The sequence below is a fragment of the Nicotiana tabacum genome, chromosome 11, assembly GCF_000715075.1.
Source record: "Nicotiana tabacum cultivar K326 chromosome 11, ASM71507v2, whole genome shotgun sequence".
Lineage (NCBI taxonomy): Eukaryota > Viridiplantae > Streptophyta > Magnoliopsida > Solanales > Solanaceae > Nicotiana > Nicotiana tabacum.
In genome coordinates, this window is record NC_134090.1 from 95,690,789 (window position 1) to 95,709,047 (window position 18,259).

The 18,259-nt window shown below is 36.9% G+C and overlaps 1 protein-coding gene across 5 annotated transcripts; it reads right to left on the reverse strand.

Annotated features, from left to right (window-relative positions):
* Positions 1-6,675: 6,675 nt before the first annotated feature.
* LOC107771574 (uncharacterized) lies at positions 6,676-12,621 on the reverse strand. 5 transcript variants are annotated; one of them, XM_075225300.1, is made up of 7 exons: positions 12,491-12,621; positions 12,277-12,321; positions 9,402-9,643; positions 9,090-9,302; positions 8,915-9,007; positions 8,723-8,820; positions 6,676-6,878 (listed from the first exon to the last, which is right to left on the reverse strand). In XM_075225300.1, the coding sequence occupies exons 3-7, from the start codon at positions 9,594-9,596 to the stop codon at positions 6,836-6,838; spliced, it is 642 nt and encodes a 213-aa protein (XP_075081401.1). In that variant the 5' UTR covers positions 9,597-9,643; positions 12,277-12,321; positions 12,491-12,621; the 3' UTR covers positions 6,676-6,835. The 5 variants fall into 5 exon arrangements, with proteins under 5 accessions (XP_075081401.1, XP_075081402.1, XP_075081399.1 ...); XM_075225301.1 differs by lacking the exon at positions 6,676-6,878 and adding an exon at positions 7,206-7,349; XM_075225298.1 differs by lacking the exon at positions 6,676-6,878 and adding an exon at positions 7,407-7,683.
* Between the last annotated feature and the right edge of the window lie 5,638 nt (positions 12,622-18,259).

The window sequence follows — 18,259 nt, forward strand, 5'->3', positions numbered from 1 at the left end:
ACTACTCCTAAACACTTATATTAACAAGGATTGATCTTGAAAATCCATAGATTCCCGTTCAAATCCCTAAATTAATCAAGAACACTACAAGTGGGGATTCTCAAGATTCTTGCTACAAGAGGTATGTCCATCATCTCTAACTACTCTATGGTGATTATTTATGTATGATATATACGTTAGAACTCATGGGATGGTGACTGGACGCCATAAGTGCCTAACCTAGGTTGTGTTAGTATTATAGAGATTGTGAGATGGGTTATTGAGGTATGATTCTTGGGTGTAATAGTATTATGTATACATGCATGTACAAATTAGGTTTGTGGGAAGATTGTTGAACATAAATAAGTAAAGATTGAATTGGGGAATGAAGGAAATCTTGTAAAAGAGATTTGAAATCAAGATGTTCAACTATTATTTGATGAAATGCTCAAATGAGCTGAAACCATGAATACCTTCCTAATTTGTGCTCAATTTTGTTATGTCTCAAGTAGATTGGGATTGCTAGAATTTTCTGAACGTCGTAGTAACTTAAGGAAAGCTTAAACAAGGTATGTATGGCTAAAACCCCCTCCTTTTAGAAATTGAGCCTCTATGGTGCCCGTGCAAATGTTGTAATCCCGTAATTCGATTGATGTGGTACTTGATATGTCAAATAAATTAATGTTGCAAAAATGTATGTGGAAGATGCTTCTCCATGTGTTTAGTGTGTTATTCTTTGTAAATTGAGGATGTGTGGAAAAACATGAGCTATGTGCTAAATGCCTAAATGTCAAGTCAAGGTTATATTGTGATTAATATGCCAAACTAGATGAATTTCTCTCTATGTTTATAACTAAAATTGCTTTTGTATGTGCCTATGATCCTAAATGGCAAGATAAATGTTGAAAATAGGAATAATGCGAAAAGTGAGTTATGGAATGTGGTAATTGTGGCCCCAAGTGCCGAGAAACTAATTCATGTGAATCCAAAGACTAAAGTGAGATGATTAACGGAAAAGGGTAGCGTCTTGGTAAGACGGCTTAGCCGATCGGGCCGTGATCGGATGCCATGTTATACACACATGGTGGTAATGTATTGATAATTGAAACTGAAAAGTGAGAATGAAATAAGAGTAACGTCTTGGTAAGACGGCTTAGCCGATTGGGCCGTGATCGGATGCCATGTTATACACACATGGTGGTAATGTATTGATAATTGAAACTGAAAAGTGAGAATGAAATAAGAGTAACGTCTTGGTAAGACGGCTTAGACGATCGGGCCGTGATCGGACTCCGATCAAGGAAGCAGTGGTAATGTGATGATGATGCAACAATAAGGAATGCCCTAACCAAAAATTTCATAAATTATGTGAAAACTATGTGAACCTCTTATATTATTGATGTGATGCTTATTTGAAGCTTTGTTGTCCTTATGATTTCTTTTACTCTTGTATGTTTGTTCTTTCTAACTGGATGGTGTTTAGTTATACATATTAGTACTATTCCATGGTACTAACGTCCCCTTTTGCTGGGGGCGCTATATTTTTTTAAATGAATGTAGGTGGCTCCATAGCGGATAGTGCCGATCACATGTAGCGGAGCATCCTCCTCTCAAAGTCTTGGAGAGCCCCTTTCTCCTTCAAGGGGTTATGTTGTACATCTTTTTCTATAGATATCCACTTTTGAGGTATAGTCAGGGCCTTGTCGCCGGCATTGGCATACTTGTCTTTTGCATCCTTAGAGGCTCCGTAGACATATGTGTGGATTATGTACGGGTGTTAGATATGTCTACGAACTATGTTGTAATTCTAGCTCTCGCTTCTCTAAAGTATAATTGTATGGAATCTTGGAAACTTAACTACGGTTTAAGGTTGTAATATAAAATGAACTAACCGTGTTGATTGTACTGTCTTTCCTATTATCTAAATAAATGAAAGCATGGCTTCCTTATTCATATTGGGATGGGTAGAAAGTGTTTGATAAGTCTTGCTCAGTTGGGTTCACTCGATTGAGCGCCGGTCGCGCCTCCCGAGATTGGGGCGTGACAATCGATGGCACACCCAGTATAGCCAATGTCATTGTCTTAGCATGATAGTCCAAATTAGCACAACATGGAGATAGCCAATCCATGCCTAAAATAACATCAAAGTCCACCATACATAATAACAACAGATCCACTCGGGCCTCCAGACCCCCAATAGTCACCACACACGACCGGTACACAAGGTCTACAACAACAGTATCGCCCAGCGGAGTAGATACATGAACAGGTGAAAAAAGAGACTCACAGGGCGTATCCAAATAACGAGCAAAGTATGATGACACATAAGAAAAGGTGGAACTAGATCAAATAATACAGCAGCATCTCTGTGGCAGATTGAGACAATACCTGTAATAACAGCATTATGTTTAGCTGGAAGTGCATAGAAATGGGCCTGACCGCCACCTGATCGACCTCCCCCTCTGGGACGACCTCTAGCTGACTGACCTCCACCCCTAGCTAGCTGGGCGGGTGGTGGTGAAGTAACTAGCTTTGAAGACGATGGCTGACTCCTCTGCTGAGATGAACCCGCAAGACGACGAGGACACTGCCTCCATATCTGACCCATCTTTCCACACTTATAGCAACTCCCGTGTGTTGAAGATGGGGACTGAAGGGAACCTCTAGCACCAGAATGACTAGCACATGCACCTGGCATAGAAGAGCCCTGAACTGATGGAGCACGGGACGAACTCTAAGCTAGAAGGGCACTAAGTGATAACTAGCCTTGATGAGGACCGTGAGAACCATGACCCGATGACGCCCCACGATAACCTGGGCGAGCAGGCTGGGCATGCCTGAATGGATGGCCTCTGCCGTGCTGAAACTAACCTCTTGAAGGAGCACCACCATAACTACCAGATCCTCGAGGCCTCTTGGCCTTTCTCTCATCTCGCTCCTAGCGACGAACTGACTCAATCTCACGAGCAATGTCTACCACCTCCTCAAAAGTAGCATCAGTCACCCTCTCTCTAGTCATGAGAATACGAAGCTAATAAGTGAGACCATCAACAAACCTCCTAATCCTCTCTCTATCTGTCGGAACCAACCAAATTGCATGACAAGCTAACTTATAGAACCTCATCTCATACTGCGTCACAGTCATCTCTCCCTGACGCAACCACTCAAACTGCCTGCGCAGCTCCTCTCTGCGAGACTGCGGCACATACTTCTCCAAAAGAGAACGGAGAACTGCTGCCAGGTAAGGGGTGTTGCACCAATAGTCCTACACCTCTCAAAAGTCTCCCACCAAGTGAAGGCAGCTCCAGAAAATTGAAAAGTAGTGAAAGCGACCCCGCTGGTCTCTAGAATACCCGCTATACGAAGCATCTTTTGACACTTATCCAAGAAACCCTGGGATCCTCGCCCTCTACACCACTGAAAGTCAGAGGCTGAAGTCTACCAAACCTCTCCAACCTGCACTGCTCGTCCTCTGGCATGGCAGGAGCTACTTAGTCTTGAGCAGCTGCAACCGGCTGGGTTGGATGCGCCCCCGGTGTCTGAAGTCCCTACACAACCTGTTCAGGTGTGCGAGTGGTGGGAGTCTGATTGCCTCCCCCGGCCTGAGAAGTAGATGCGGCTGTAGTAACTGAGACTGTCTGAGCTAGGCCAGTGCATACGGATAGAATCTGAGCCAAGGCCTCCTGAAGACCCGGAATCGCAATGGGCATAGCTGGTGTTGCTGGAGCGTCCACAACTGGGATCTGATCCTGAACCGGGGCGGATGGTGGATCTGCAGGTGCTGCCCTAGCTGCTGTGTGGGCCACACCCCTGCCCCTACCACGACTACGACTGCATCCTTGGCCTCTAGTGGCCATAGCTGGTGGTACTGGTGGTCATCCATCCTGACCGGTAGTGCGTGTCCTCACCATCTGTGAGAGAATAGAATAACAAAAGTTTAGTACTCGAATTAACATATTCGCACGACAAGAATTTCAAGAATATGAAGTTTTTCCTTAAGGTTCTACAGCCTCTCGAGGATAAATAGAGACGTCTCTGTACCGATCCGCGAGACTCTACTAAACCTGCTCATGACTTGTGATACCTATGTAACCTAGGCTCTGATACCAACTTGTCACGACCCTAAACCCAGACCCGGTCGCGATGGCGCCTCTCGGGAACACAAAGCCAGCCAACACACACCCAATACATTTTAAGCCATTAAAATAATAAATTAAGTCTTTAACATAATAATAATCCCAAAATAAAGGTGAATAATATAATTTGCGGAAGAGACATAGCCCGACATCGGGGTGTCACCAGTCATGAGCATCTACTAACCGATTTTAAAACAGGAACAGTCTACATAGTCCATTACAGAACTAAAACAAGAGAAAAATAAGATAGGGGGAGAATCACTAGGCTGCGAAAGCCGAGCAGCTGCCTAGTGAACTCCGAAATCCGCCTAAGCTGGAAGAATCAACACTCGCTAGCGGAACCTGAAGCACCTGAATCTGCACACAGGGTGCGGGGAGTAAAGTAAGTACTCCAACTCAGTGAGTAATAACAATAAATGAAGGCTGAGCGATAAGAAATCACGTAAAAGCACATCAACATGCCATACTGAAGCAGTATAAAACCAGTAAAAGCAATGAAACAGTGAAATAATGAAACGGTGAAAACATATAAAGACACCTTGGTTCAGAATAAGCTTCTTTAAAACACTTTTTTAACAGTTAAACAATTAAATGAAAAGCAGCTAGAATAGATAAACACATAAAAATCTGTCCCTCGGGCACAATGTCAATAGAATCCGCCCTTCGGGCAATATCATGGAACAACACCAGCCCTTCGGGCTATATCTCATATCACAATGGGTACTTGCGCTCACTAGGGGTGTGCAGACTCTGGGAGGGGCCCCTTACGGCCCAAGCGCAATATCAAGTCATCTCGTGGCATAATCAATAGGCTCTCGGCCTCATATCAAGCCACCTCATGGCGTACAACTCAGGCCCTCGGCCTCATAATCATAAATTAGTGTGTCCTCACAACACAGGCCCTCGGCCTTACTTAGTCAGAATCTCATAAGACATTCGGGCAACAATAAAACATGATGCTTAGTCCAAATTATCATTTAAAATATCATTTAATGTGTTAAAACAGAGTAAACATGGCTGAGTTATGAAAATAGTGGAATATAGCATGACTGAGTACAAGTATAAAGTCAAAACAGTGAGGAAATATTAGTAAAAATTCCATAAGGTCCAAATAGTTGGCACGAGGCCCAAATATGACATTCAGTCCAAAACATGATGATAGCAAACAGTTTTCAATCAAATACGCGATAAAACCGTCATTCGAGATGGACTAAGTAAAAATCTCCAACAGTGCATGACCTCACGCTCGTCATCTAGCGTGTGAGTCACCTCAATAGAGTACAACGATGTGTAATCCGGGGTTTCATATCCTCAGGACAACATTTAAAATTATTACTCACCTCAATCGGGTCCAAACTCTAGCCCGCGACGCCTTTGCCCCTCGAATCGGCCTCAACTCGCGTCGAATCTATCCAAAAGCAGAATCACGACGTCAAAATATGCTAAGGGCACGAAGCCCATGTGAAAAAAATCAATTTACAACATAAATCCTGAAATTAACCAAAACCCGACCCCCGGGCCCACGTCTCAGAATTCGATAAAATTTACATCAATAGATTCTTTATTTTCCCACGAATTCATACATATCAAAAGTCTCAAAATTCGACCACAAATGGCCCCTCAAATCCTCAAGTCAAGGTCTTCAATACCAAGCCCTAGTTTCCCAATTTTTAACCATTAATCTCCATTAATCTTATGCCAAATCAGTGAAATAATGCCATATGATCGATTATTAGACTCAAAAATCTTACCTCCAGACGATATCCCTTGATTCCCTCTTCAAAATCTCCCAAAAAGCTCCAAAACCGACTTGAAATGGTGAAGAACAACTCAAAAATCGCAAAGGAATCCTTTTATACCTTCTAGCCCAGGCATTTCGCACCTGCGGCCAATTCCACGCTACTGCGCAACTGCTTCTGCGGTCCGAACACCGCTTCTGCGGTCATCACTTAAGTCACCTTCCGCACCTGCGACTCTACCTCTGCATCTGTGGTCACACAGGTGCGGTTCACATACCGCATCTGCGGTTTCACTCAACACTACAAAAAAAATAGCCTATTTGCGGAGGGTATTTTCATGTTTTAAGGCGGTCAGCGACCCCCGTTATTTTATATCGCGGCGGTCTTCAAAACCCCAGCTGTAAGGTTCGTCGCAATCATTTTGTGACAATTTTTTACAGCCCGCCGTAACTATTTAGCAGAGGTTATTTTCAAACGGTTTAACCTCCACAAATTAAAATTTTAATCAATGCGCAACTTGTAATAAGTATTCAATGGGGGGTGAAATCGCCGCAAAATAATCAAGTTGCAACGGTTTAAACCTCCGCAATATATTTTCGAAATATGAGAAATTCTATTTTCACAGCAACTTTAACCCCCTCAATTTGTTTATTTAATGGCAATTGTAACCTCCCCTATTCCATGAAGACCTTTTTTTTGGAAGGCAATTGTGAGGATACCTGTTTTTCTAATACAATATTTTAATTATATTAAATAAATTTTAAGAGGCATTAACATAATACTAAAGATGCATAAATGTTAAGTAACATCCACATACTATAGAATCATAAGGAGATAGTATTGTCATTAATCTCAAAAACTAAACTTAAACACAAAATATCTAGTTCAACCATTCAAGTAAAGTATCATACTTAATCATCTATTACATTTGCAAAGAAATTCAATGATTTTCATTAAGATTACTATCACCATATTATCCTCTTACGCCCATAGGTGAAATGGATCCGCTAGCTGCATCACTTGGCTGCAAAGAAATAAAAAGCATTTAAAGTTTTTTTTCTTTAGTTTTTCAAATTAAAAAACTACATATAGCTAGATTTTATTTGCCGCTGCCGGAGGAGGAGAAACGAAAATCCCAGCAAACTGTTCAGGTATTATCCCTTCTTTCATAATCGTATGTCTTGAAAGCATTCATCATTTTGTGGTGTGCAGTCATCATTTAAACATAGTTCTCTTGGCTTTGATTGTAAGCATTTACAATCTGATTGTACTTCTCTTCGCATTTGGACGAACATGAACCATTATCATAACTGGAAGAATTTATACCTCCAAAACGACGTCTTGTTTGTCTAAAAATTTTACTCGGGATAGCTCCTAACCCCAAGCACCTTACCCTTGCAGAATGCTCTTTTCCTAGCACCTTACCAACGGCATCATTTGGTGAAACTTCAGACTCATCTGTGGCGCTTTGACTTACAACTAGCTCAATTTTTTTCTTGAATATAATATGCACAAAATTCATTGTCATAACTTCAATTAGTAAATGATAACATAAGGATAATGTATATTCTTTAGTCACTTTGAAAACAAAATATTGACTGATATTCTGTAATAGGACATTAGCAATCACTTTGAAAACAAATTTATTACACTAAGCATGGGGTTTCTTAATATAAGCACAATGCAGTGGTTACTCTAAACACACTAAACCCGGTATCCCCAATAAAGTAGTGAAGCAAAGGCCAGTTCAGTAAGCAATCATGCTTTAAATATATTCTCTGATACAAAAACACAGAGATGAAGGAATGTACAAGAATTTTGACAGATTCCTGCACAAGATCAGCATCCATATCAGGTAAGTTATACAGATAAATTGTCTATTCTAACTCTTGTTTGAGGAGGTAATAGTCCCATGAAGTGTTACAGAAAAAATAGCTCTTTTTACCCCAAGGTCCCAACACCATGTTATTCAGAATTCTGTCTTATATGGCAAAGAAAAGTCCATGTTTATGGTCAAATTTATAAACTTTAGATATACTTGCCATCATAATAGGTTACAGCTTTAACATAAAGCACTGTGATCACTTGGGGAGCCGTAAGGCCTAATATTTGGCTTCATCATGATAATTATTTAAATCAATCAGTGTTTTTTTTTCAAGTTTAAGCAAGTTCAGTCTTGACATCTTATCAAGTAGAGACAAACAAAAGAAGACATAACAGAACATAGTACTGGTGGAGTTTCTCAAAGGAAAGTATAATATCAAACTCAATCACATAATTCACTGATATGCAATATTTCCACCTTCATATACAATGTGAACTGTGGTTGGTACTCTATACAAATTATGGCTCCAAAAATTGAATGAAGAATGCAATGAAGTAGAACATTACAAGATTATGGTTGCTACAAAAGGCGATAACTGCAAAAGGTCATTCATTTGCATAAGGAATAGTTTCATTCCATCAAGTTCTATACCTCGTGCTCGAGTTATCACGCCACAAACAAGGTTGGATTTGGCATTTATGGTATGGTAAAGTTATGGTACTTTACAAATATTCTCATCATAATGTTTATTTTGTAAGACAATAATTGCCTTACTTTTAGAAGAGTCAGTTATGTTTCAAATATGGTTGTATTGTTCAAGATATCGTCCCAACTGGAATTGAGATGTTCAGTATTACGCTATACTTATCAATTTATAAAAAGATAAGCTAATACTATATATTTTCATAATTTTAGTTTATGTCACATTACATCAGAATCTGTACATCATTTCCTCAGGTGATTGTCCGTTCATTTTAACTACCAGTGGCATAGTTGCTCTGAAGTGTCTGTTAGGATGAAGTTTTTAACAAGTAGAAACTTACACATATTTCTCTTGCTGCTTCATTAATGACCCATCTTCCTTCTTATGAGTAGCAAGATAGAGTTGCGCTCGTCCAGGGTTTTGTCCAGATTCAGCCATCTATAAATGAAAAATCAAGTCAGAATAACTTGACTAAATAGGAACAGTTTGCAAGTTTAATTAAAGTACAACATATTGAATTAACATTTATCACCATTTCAGCTCTTCTTCTGGAGTTTGGTTTGGAACCACCAGTGTGTGCAATAGTTTGTTTCTTCCGAATTTCAACATTTCTTTTACTCATTCCCTTATAAAAATACACATAACTCAAATATACAAATAAAAAAGTATATAATTACACATACTAATTGAAGCATTCAAATAAATACCATTGTCTTTTCATTAAAACGGTAAGAGACATAAGAAGTCCATTCATCCCGTGGAATCCCTGATGGAACATTATCCATAATCCATGCTTTGGTCTTAAGTGGGTCATTGAACTCATACCACAACCTTTGCCTTCCTGAACTCCACTTCTTTCTAATAGAACTATAAACATATGCTCGTGCATTTAACTCAGTTGTCTTAAAACAGAATCGTGGCTACAGGAATAAAACTTCTGTTAGCTAATCTATTACATGCAAATATACAGTCTAACGACATACAACAGAGTTACAACAATAAGAAAATAGAGCTTATACCTTTATAATTCGATCAAAGCAACCATTGAAGTATGACTTAGGTAAATCTGGCCAATTGTTGAAGTGAATTGGAAATAAGGAGCAGTCGGTTGCTAAAATTCCACAAAAGCCTGCAAGAACACCTTGCTCTTCTCCAATTGGCTGATCCGTATCATCAAATTCAACCACAACACATTTTCCATCGGATAAATACATCACATCCTTAACCTTTACTTTGAGTTTCTTGGTAGCTCCTTGCGAATCTTTAAAAATAAACACCAACTTAAAAGATCGAACTAACTTTTGTAGAAATTGATAAAAAGCTAAAAAGTTGCCTTGTATTCAATACTGCATGCAACATCATTCTGGCAATTTGAATATTTCTTTCAGTTTCTGTTTTTGCGGATACATTTCATTATCAATGGTACTTACCACCATATAGTTTGCTTTATTGAGCAATAGATATGATCTACTTAATTTCTGCTAGAAATGAAAGGTGTATTATCTAAAATTTTCAAGATCAGAAGTACTGAAACATAAACTAGAAAGGGACAAATCATTTCTCGTGGGACATTGAAATCGTTCTGCAAGATAATTTATAGGCCCAACCTCCAAAGTAAAATGCAGAACATATTTGTTAGTCTGTTAGTGTAAATGCACTTTTGGACTCTACTTCATTATGTTTTTCTTTCTACATTTATCTTCTTCTTTCCATGACTTTGAAAAAAATGAGGCTATTCATGAGTTAACTTATTGCTTTAACTGAGAGTTTCAAAGTTTTTCCATCCGAAGCAATATTCTTATTTGAATGAAGTAGAGTCCAAAAGTGCTTAACAAAGAACATTTTAATTCTCCCAAGTAGTGATTAAATTAGGATTGGATGCGCAGATTCTTTAACAAACACATTGAAACTAATGACTGTTTAGCAGTGACAGGAAATGACTTAAGAATTGGATATCTGTCCTGTTTCAGTTATAGTACAAAGAAGGATCCTTCCTATCCTATTTCCTCAGAGATTTCAGATCTCAATAATTACTAATTAATCCATATTATTTCTTTTCTGACCTAGTTGTTTAAGCAAAGAATGTAACCTACAACAACCAATGAAGAGGGAACATTCTTCCTAGGGAATCTCTCAAGTAGTACAGATAATCGTTCATCACCAGACCAAAATTAACAGTGCATTTGCATTCGAAACTGCTTTCACACATATGCCATTTATTAACATTCATTCTGCTACACTAATAGTGCTTGCAAGTACAGAAACAATTCTTGTTTGACTATACCATGCAGAAATACCTAATCATTTCTTACAGACACAGCAAAAGAACATATGTTGCGGTTAATCATCTGTCAATCATATCAGCTAAAGTCAATGATTTAATTTACTATTTATGATCGCATTACATTAATGTGAAACTCAGTAACAACATTCAGGGATCAATGATAGTAGTTCACCAGCCCTCTACTGTGTCAATGGGAGTCTCCACACAAAATTGTGTAATTTGATCCCCGCTGAATATTTCTGCATGACTGTATTGCAAATGCAGAAATACAGTCAACAGAAATAGACACAAAAATCAAATTTAAGGTATTTTGAACTAATAAAGCCTTTCCTTCTTCATATATTCAAATAACTGAGGAGATAAAACTAAAATGTTAAAATATGTTCATATAAAGCTAATGGTCGCACACAACCATAAAATGAGTTTGACAACCTCAAAGTATATGTTACAACCATTCTGTCCACACTTCACAGAAGCCAAAATTTTTGTTAAATTTCCCCACTGACCACAATTACAAACACTTCTGTACTTCTCTACCATAATTAACAAGCAGAGGACAAGAGCAACAAAGAAAAATAAGACAACACAAAGAAGAACAATCACAACCCATACATGTTTAAAGAACAAAAGCACATGATGATTCCATAAACAGAAGTCTAAGTAATCAGAAGATTACAGTATTAATCTAACATAGTACATACTTGTGGATGCTTAGCCAATATGGCATTTACTATGCCAAATATAATTATATTCTCTAATTGTACAAATCTTTGGGCTGTCCCTGGGTCAAGTATTTGGGCAGTGGGATGAAAATGATTCATTTCAAACAAACAGAATTCATGAACAAGCGTTACACAGTGCATACACCAATAGAAGTAGTAATAACTGTCAACATTCATCCACTTCATGACCGTTCACTCAAATTTGCATCTCATGTACAATATATTCAAATCAATACATGTTATTATCCAAACATAATATAGATAAGGTCAAATAGATCTATGGGTGAATGGCATATATACTGGCAGTTCTATCATTTCAGAGGAATAAAAGTACAAAGGCATTTGAGACTTACCTAATCAAACAACTAAATAACTGAAATGAGCCAAATAAAGGTAGAAATAGATAAATGAGTTCAGCAAATCCAGAAACTAAGCCCAGCAGCTACACATCTCCTTTAACTGCTTAAAATACCAATGAAATCCCAGAAAAGTGAAGCAGAAACAGTAGCAATTAGAAGAAAAGTGCAACTTTGAATCTTTCTCTTTTTTTGTTTCTGTTTTCTATTTCTGAAATGAGCCAAATCTTCTTTTGCTTAGAATAATTTTTTGCAGTATAAGTTACAGTTAACGAATTCTCTGAAGATCATTGATTTCATTGATTGTAAACCTTCGTTTCCATTGCTGTTACAAATTTCCAGCAATAGCGTACAGAGAGAACCTAAATCAAACCGCGTGCAAAAACTACTAAAATTGGAGCAGAGAGAACCTAATCAAATCATGTACAGAAACTACCGAAATTCAGATATTAGGAAAACATAATAAAAACCCTAATTTGACCTTTCAACAGATTAGGAAGGAGAGGACAGAGAGCTCCAATTCGAGTTGTACCTTTTGCGACGAGATTCAGGTACAAGCACACTTCAAAAGTAATTGCTGAAATTCACATTACACAAATTAAAATCGCACAGATATCAAACTAAGAGGAATTAGAATCGGATATCAACTACTTTCGCAATGTCAATCCCGAAAAATCGCACAGATAAATTACTTAAATCAATGATAATTCAAATAATGGGACATTAAAGAGAGAAAGAGAACTTGCCATTTCAGAAGAAAGAAAGAATTTCTCTGAACCCTAAATCGTTAGAACCAAGGAGAGTTTTGAGAAAGATGAGCGCCTTTTTTAAGGCTTTTTTATCAAGGTAAAAAGAAGAGACCGAAAAAAAAAAAGAGGGAAGGTCAAAATAACGAGTGTTATACTCCGTCTTAAATAAGCTTGCTGAACAAGCTTATCCATATGGGACTCCACCGTAAATATGTTTATCTATTTAAGTACTCTATTGGAAATAAGCTTCCTGAATCACTTCGATATCCGGTTATGGATAAACATTACCCCGATAGAAGATTATTCATACCGGGTATAATAAGTTTATCCTTTCAGTACCCAGTTATGGATAAACATTACCCGGTAGAAGATTATCCATACCGGGTATAATAAGCTTATCCTTTCAGTACCCAATTATAGATAAACATTACCCCCGGTAGAAGATTATCCATATCGGATATAATAAGCTTATCCTTTCAGTACTCCGTTATGGATAAACATTGCTCTCAGTAGAAGATTATCCATATCTGGTATAGTAACAGCTTACACAGCAGCTTCCTTTCTTCTATAAATATAAGAGATTTCAGTTCATTATGTACATCAGTTTGAATTCGAATAATATATCAGTTTCTCTCTATACTTGTCTTTACTTTATAGTCTTTATTTTATAACACGTTATCAGCACGAGACTCTGTCATCTCGAGCAAATATTTTGAAAGTATCTGAGGTAAGAACTTTCTTTTCCTAAATAATGTCAAATCTTTCTAAACTTGAATTTGTAGCCCTGGATATATCGGGCAAAAACTACATATCTTGGGTGCTTGATGCTGAAATTCATCTTGATGCGATGGGTCTGGCAGACACCATCAAGGATAAAAATCAGGCATCAAACCAAGACCGTGCCAAAGCAATGATATTCCTACGCCATCACCTTGATGAGGGCCTGAAAATGGAATATCTCACTATTAAAGATCCAGTCATACTGTGGAATAATTTGAAAGATAGATATGACCACCTGAAGATGGTCGTTCTTCCACAGGCACGTTATGATTGGACTCATCTAAGGCTACAAGATTTTAAATCTATCAGTGAGTATAATTCTGCTATGTTCAGAATTATTTCCCAATTGAAGTTATGTGGTGATAATATTACTAATCATGATATGTTGGAGAAAACTTTCACCACTTTTCATGCCTCGAATATGCTCCTGCAGCAGCAATATCGAGAGATAGGATTTAAAAAGTATTCTGAACTTATCTCACATCTTCTTATAGCCGAGCAACATAATGGGCTATTAATGAAAAATCATGAAAGCCGACCTACTGGTTCTTGTCCATTCCCTGAAGTGAATGAGACGAACTTCCACCAAGCTAAACGTGGAAAAGGTCGTGGCCCCAGTCGTGGTCATGGTCGTGGTCGGGAAAGAAACTCTAATCATGTAATAATAATGCACCAAAGAACACTCCTCACCACCACCAGTGGAAAAGGAAGGAACAAAAGCATGAAGCGGTGCAAGCACCAAATGCAGAAAATGCATGCTATAGATGTGGAGAAAAAGGGCACTGGATGTCATACGCCAAAGCACCTGGTTGAACTTTATCAAGCCTCCCTAAAGAAGACAGAGAAAAATGCTGAAGCAAATTTTATTTCTGAAGATAATTTAGACTTCATGCATTTGGATGTAACTGATTACCTTGCACTCTCAGAAGGAGAAACAAGTCATGTAATCGGTGGTGAATCTATAGAAATGTAAATATTTTAATTTTTGTTGTTTGTAATAGATAGTATGGTTATGTAATTGTTGTACATAAAGAAAAAATTATGATTTGATAATGATGTTTACTATAATATATCTTATTTATGTCATTTTTAAGAATATGGATAATATTATTAGATCAACTTAAACTCTAGCAGAGTTTGCAAGAAATATACAACCACCAGAAGTAGTTATATTTCATATATCTCATTGTAATTATATTTTGTTAACCACCAGAAGTGGTATATGTCTATGATCACCTGAAGTGATAATTTAGGCTTTCTATGGTTACAATTGAAGATAAGCTACATAAATATTCTCTATATTAAATACACGCCTCGATTTGCTCCTGAAGTAGTAAATATTTTAAAAGAGATTGAGGCATCACAATTTGATGTGATTAATGCGCATTCAGATAATTATGTTCGATTTCCTGAAGGATGAGAACTTTGGATAATATTAATCCATTCCCTGAAGTGAATGTGACAATATTAATAAATCGGGTAAATATGAACGCACTCTTGATGTGAATATATCACAATTCACCTTCAGAAGAGGTAATATAATTGAGAGAATATATACTCAATATTTCGTATTTTAAATTTGCTCCTGAAGAAGTAACACAATTGAAATTGCCTCCTGAAGTAGGAAAATATTATGAAGAAGAGTTTTCTTGTGCTTACACAATTGTTTTACATTGTTTATTTGATAGTGATTTTCTCTCATGATACCACAAGTGTATGAGAAATATTTGATAGTACAAAATGTATCAACAACTCCTGAAGAGCTAACTGTTTGCCTAAAGGATACATGACACCAGTAGTGCCCGATAAATATTAGATTGTGGATAATAAATGAAGGCTCTCGAAGAGCTTATATACAAATATGTCATTCATATTATATGATTATGGTCAAAACATATGTTGTAGTAAACCTGAAGTTTACTAATACAAATGACTATCATATTGAGACTACAAATGATTGGAAGATTGATAATCTTCATGTTTCCACAATCATAGGGGTAAAATAATATGTATGTGAGAAGTTACCCGTCTTATTCTTTAATTTGTACTATATCATGTATCACAGTAAACCAGAAGTTTACTAAAGCAAAAGTTTATGCCATAGTAAACCAGAAGTTTACTAAGAGATAGCACATGACATGATAAACTTGAAGTTTTCATTTGCCATTTTTAAATGAGCTATTTGAGAATTCAGATAAGCATATACTAAAGAACTAGAAGATTCTTCAGGAATTCTCATGTGTTGCTTGCTCTCATAATGAATTGATTATACAAGCTAAAGTTGGGACTAAGACCCCTGATTCTGAAATATATAAAAGGTGAATATGGGACCGTTCACCTATCATGTGAACCACTTATAGGTGCATATATGAGATGGTTACATGTGTAATTATTGTCAACCTGCAGTTTGGCATTTGGAATTGCTTTTCTCGATTAAGAGCATAATTTTCAGATTATGAAATCAAGGCAGTTCATCTTGATAATGCTGGTTTATATCCAAGCTGGTTTAGCATTGAATACCTCATTAATTCTAAACCATTGCTTATGAGAACAAAGTTTCATGTGTTGGTCTAAGATTTTCTAAATTGCATATAGCAGCACTTGTATGCATCAGATCAATAATATATGATAAGTCCTCCCTTCACAATTGGTTTAGGATCGGAAATCAAATATTTTTACTATCTTTTGTTGTGTGGTATATGATTAATTTCTCTACCATAATACACAAAGATATGTTTCCCAAAGATGATTGGGGATATATGTTAGTTTTTCTAACATTTGGGAGATGGAATAAACAGTTGAAAAATATGTTAGATGAATCGAATTATCATTAATATGTTCCTCACTTAGAAGATAATTCAAGTCGAATGCCAGAAGCATTTGTTGATCCAAAATTAAATATCATATTTCAGCTACAAATGCTCCTATTAAAATTAAAGTCCCTGAAGGATAGAGTTTACTGTACGCATGAAGCGTGGTAGACCAATCGGTTCCAAAGGTAACAATCCTTGAAAAATAGTAGGAGCCAATGATCAAAATGATCATAATGAGGAGGAAATAAGCTCTAGAAGAACCCACGACATAACATTTCATGAAACTCCCGAAAAAGTTCAGGTACCTGGAAATAAAGAAAGTGATGAGATCTCCACAAGTTATGTCGCTACGGAACTGACATAAAATGATCGTCGACGATATATTTGATACAATATAGTGCACAATATTATAAAAGATTGTGAGGATCGGACCAGCAGTTCAGACACTTGAAGATGTCATACCATTTAGATACAAGTTATACTTATATGACTTATTTGGCTAAATCTATATGAAGATCCTTGAAGGATTGAAAATGCCCGAAGCATATAATTTAAAGTCTTGAGAAATGTACTCGATCAAATTATAAAGATCTTTGTACGGTTTAACGCAATCTGTGTGTGTGTGGTATAATCGCCTCAGTAAATATTTGCTGAAAGAAAGTTACATAAATTATGTTATTTGTCCATGTATTTTTATAAAGAAAATGTCATCAAAATTTGTTATACTTGCTGTTTATGTTGGTGACAAAAAGCTTATTGGAACTCTGGAAGAGCTCCAAGAGGGTCTTAAAAATATTTTTACATGGACAAAGTGTACCCATTAAGTACACCAATGAATATTCAATCACTTGAAGTGAATAAGGATTCGTTCCAACCTCTAGAAGAGGATGAGGAGCTCCTTGGTCCTGAAATACTCTATCTCGGTGTAGATGATGCACTTATTTATCTTGCTAATGCTAACAAAAGTGGTGCAGATCGTATTGGTAATGCAGATGCAGGTTATTTATCCGATACCCATAAAGCTCGATTTCAAACCGGCAAGCAGGGAGTGCATATGATTGAGATCAGTGATTCATTCGAGAAACATGTGGGTTGGAATGTGATAAAAGACCCACAATATTATACGGAGACAATGTTTCATGTATAGCCTATTAAAGGGAGGATTTATAAAAGGAGATAGAACGAAACACATTTCACCAAAATTATTCTACACACACGATCTTCAGAAAAATGGTGACATTGATGTGCAACAAATCCGTTCAAGTGATAATCCAGCAGATTTATTCACTAAATCTTTGTCAACTTCAACTTTTGAGAAAATGGTATACAAGATTGGAATGCGGAGACTCAAATATTTGAAACAAGGTTTTCATCAGGGGGAGTAAAATACGCGATGCACTATTTTTCCCTTACTAAGATTTTTTCCCATGGGGTTTTCCTTATAAGATTTTTAATGAGGCACCTAGTAATGCATATTACTAAATATGTGTACTCTTTTTTCTTCACTAAGATTTTTTCCCACGTGATTTTTCCTAGTAAGGTTTTAATGAGGCACATTATCTTTTAATGAACATCCAAGGGGAAGTATTATAAATATATTATATTATGGATGTTCATTTAGTACTCTGTTGTAAATAAGCTTCCTGAAGAAGCTTATCCATATGGGACTCCACCGTAAATATGTTTATCTATTTAAGTACTCTATTGGAAATAAGCTTCCTGAAGAAGCTTATCACTTCGATACCCGGTTATGAATAAATATTACCCCCGGTAGAAGATTATTCATACCGGGTATAATAAGCTTATCCTTTCAGTACCCAGTTATGGATAAACATTACCCCCGGTAGAAGATTATCCATATCGGGTATAATAAGTTTATCCTTTCAGTACCCAGTTGTGGATAAACATTACCCCCGATAGAAGATTATCCATATCGGATATAATAAGTTTATCTTTTCAGTACTCCGTTATGGATAAACATTGCTCTCAGTAGAAGATTATCCATATCTGGTATAGTAGCAGCTTACACAACAACTTCCTTTCTTCTATAAATATAAGAGATTTCAGTTCATTATGTACATCAGTTTGAATTCGAATAATATATCAGTTTCTCTCTATACTTGTCTTTACTTTATAGTCTTTATTTTATAACAATGAGGGAAATATTGTGATT

What these genes read in the sequence shown, in the direction of transcription:
- LOC107771574 (XM_075225298.1), bottom strand. Translation starts at nt 9,596, where the DNA reads ATGTATTTATCCGATGGAAAATGTGTTGTGGTTGAATTTGATGATACG. An exon ending in GCTTTGATCGAATTATAAAG is followed by an intron (nt 9,303 to 9,401) that starts GTATAAGCTCTA and finishes TTATTCCTGTAG; the next exon opens with CCACGATTCTGTTTTAAGAC. An exon ending in AAGCAGCAAGAGAAATATGT is followed by an intron (nt 7,684 to 8,722) that starts GTAAGTTTCTAC and finishes GATCTTGTGCAG; the next exon opens with GAATCTGTCAAAATTCTTGT.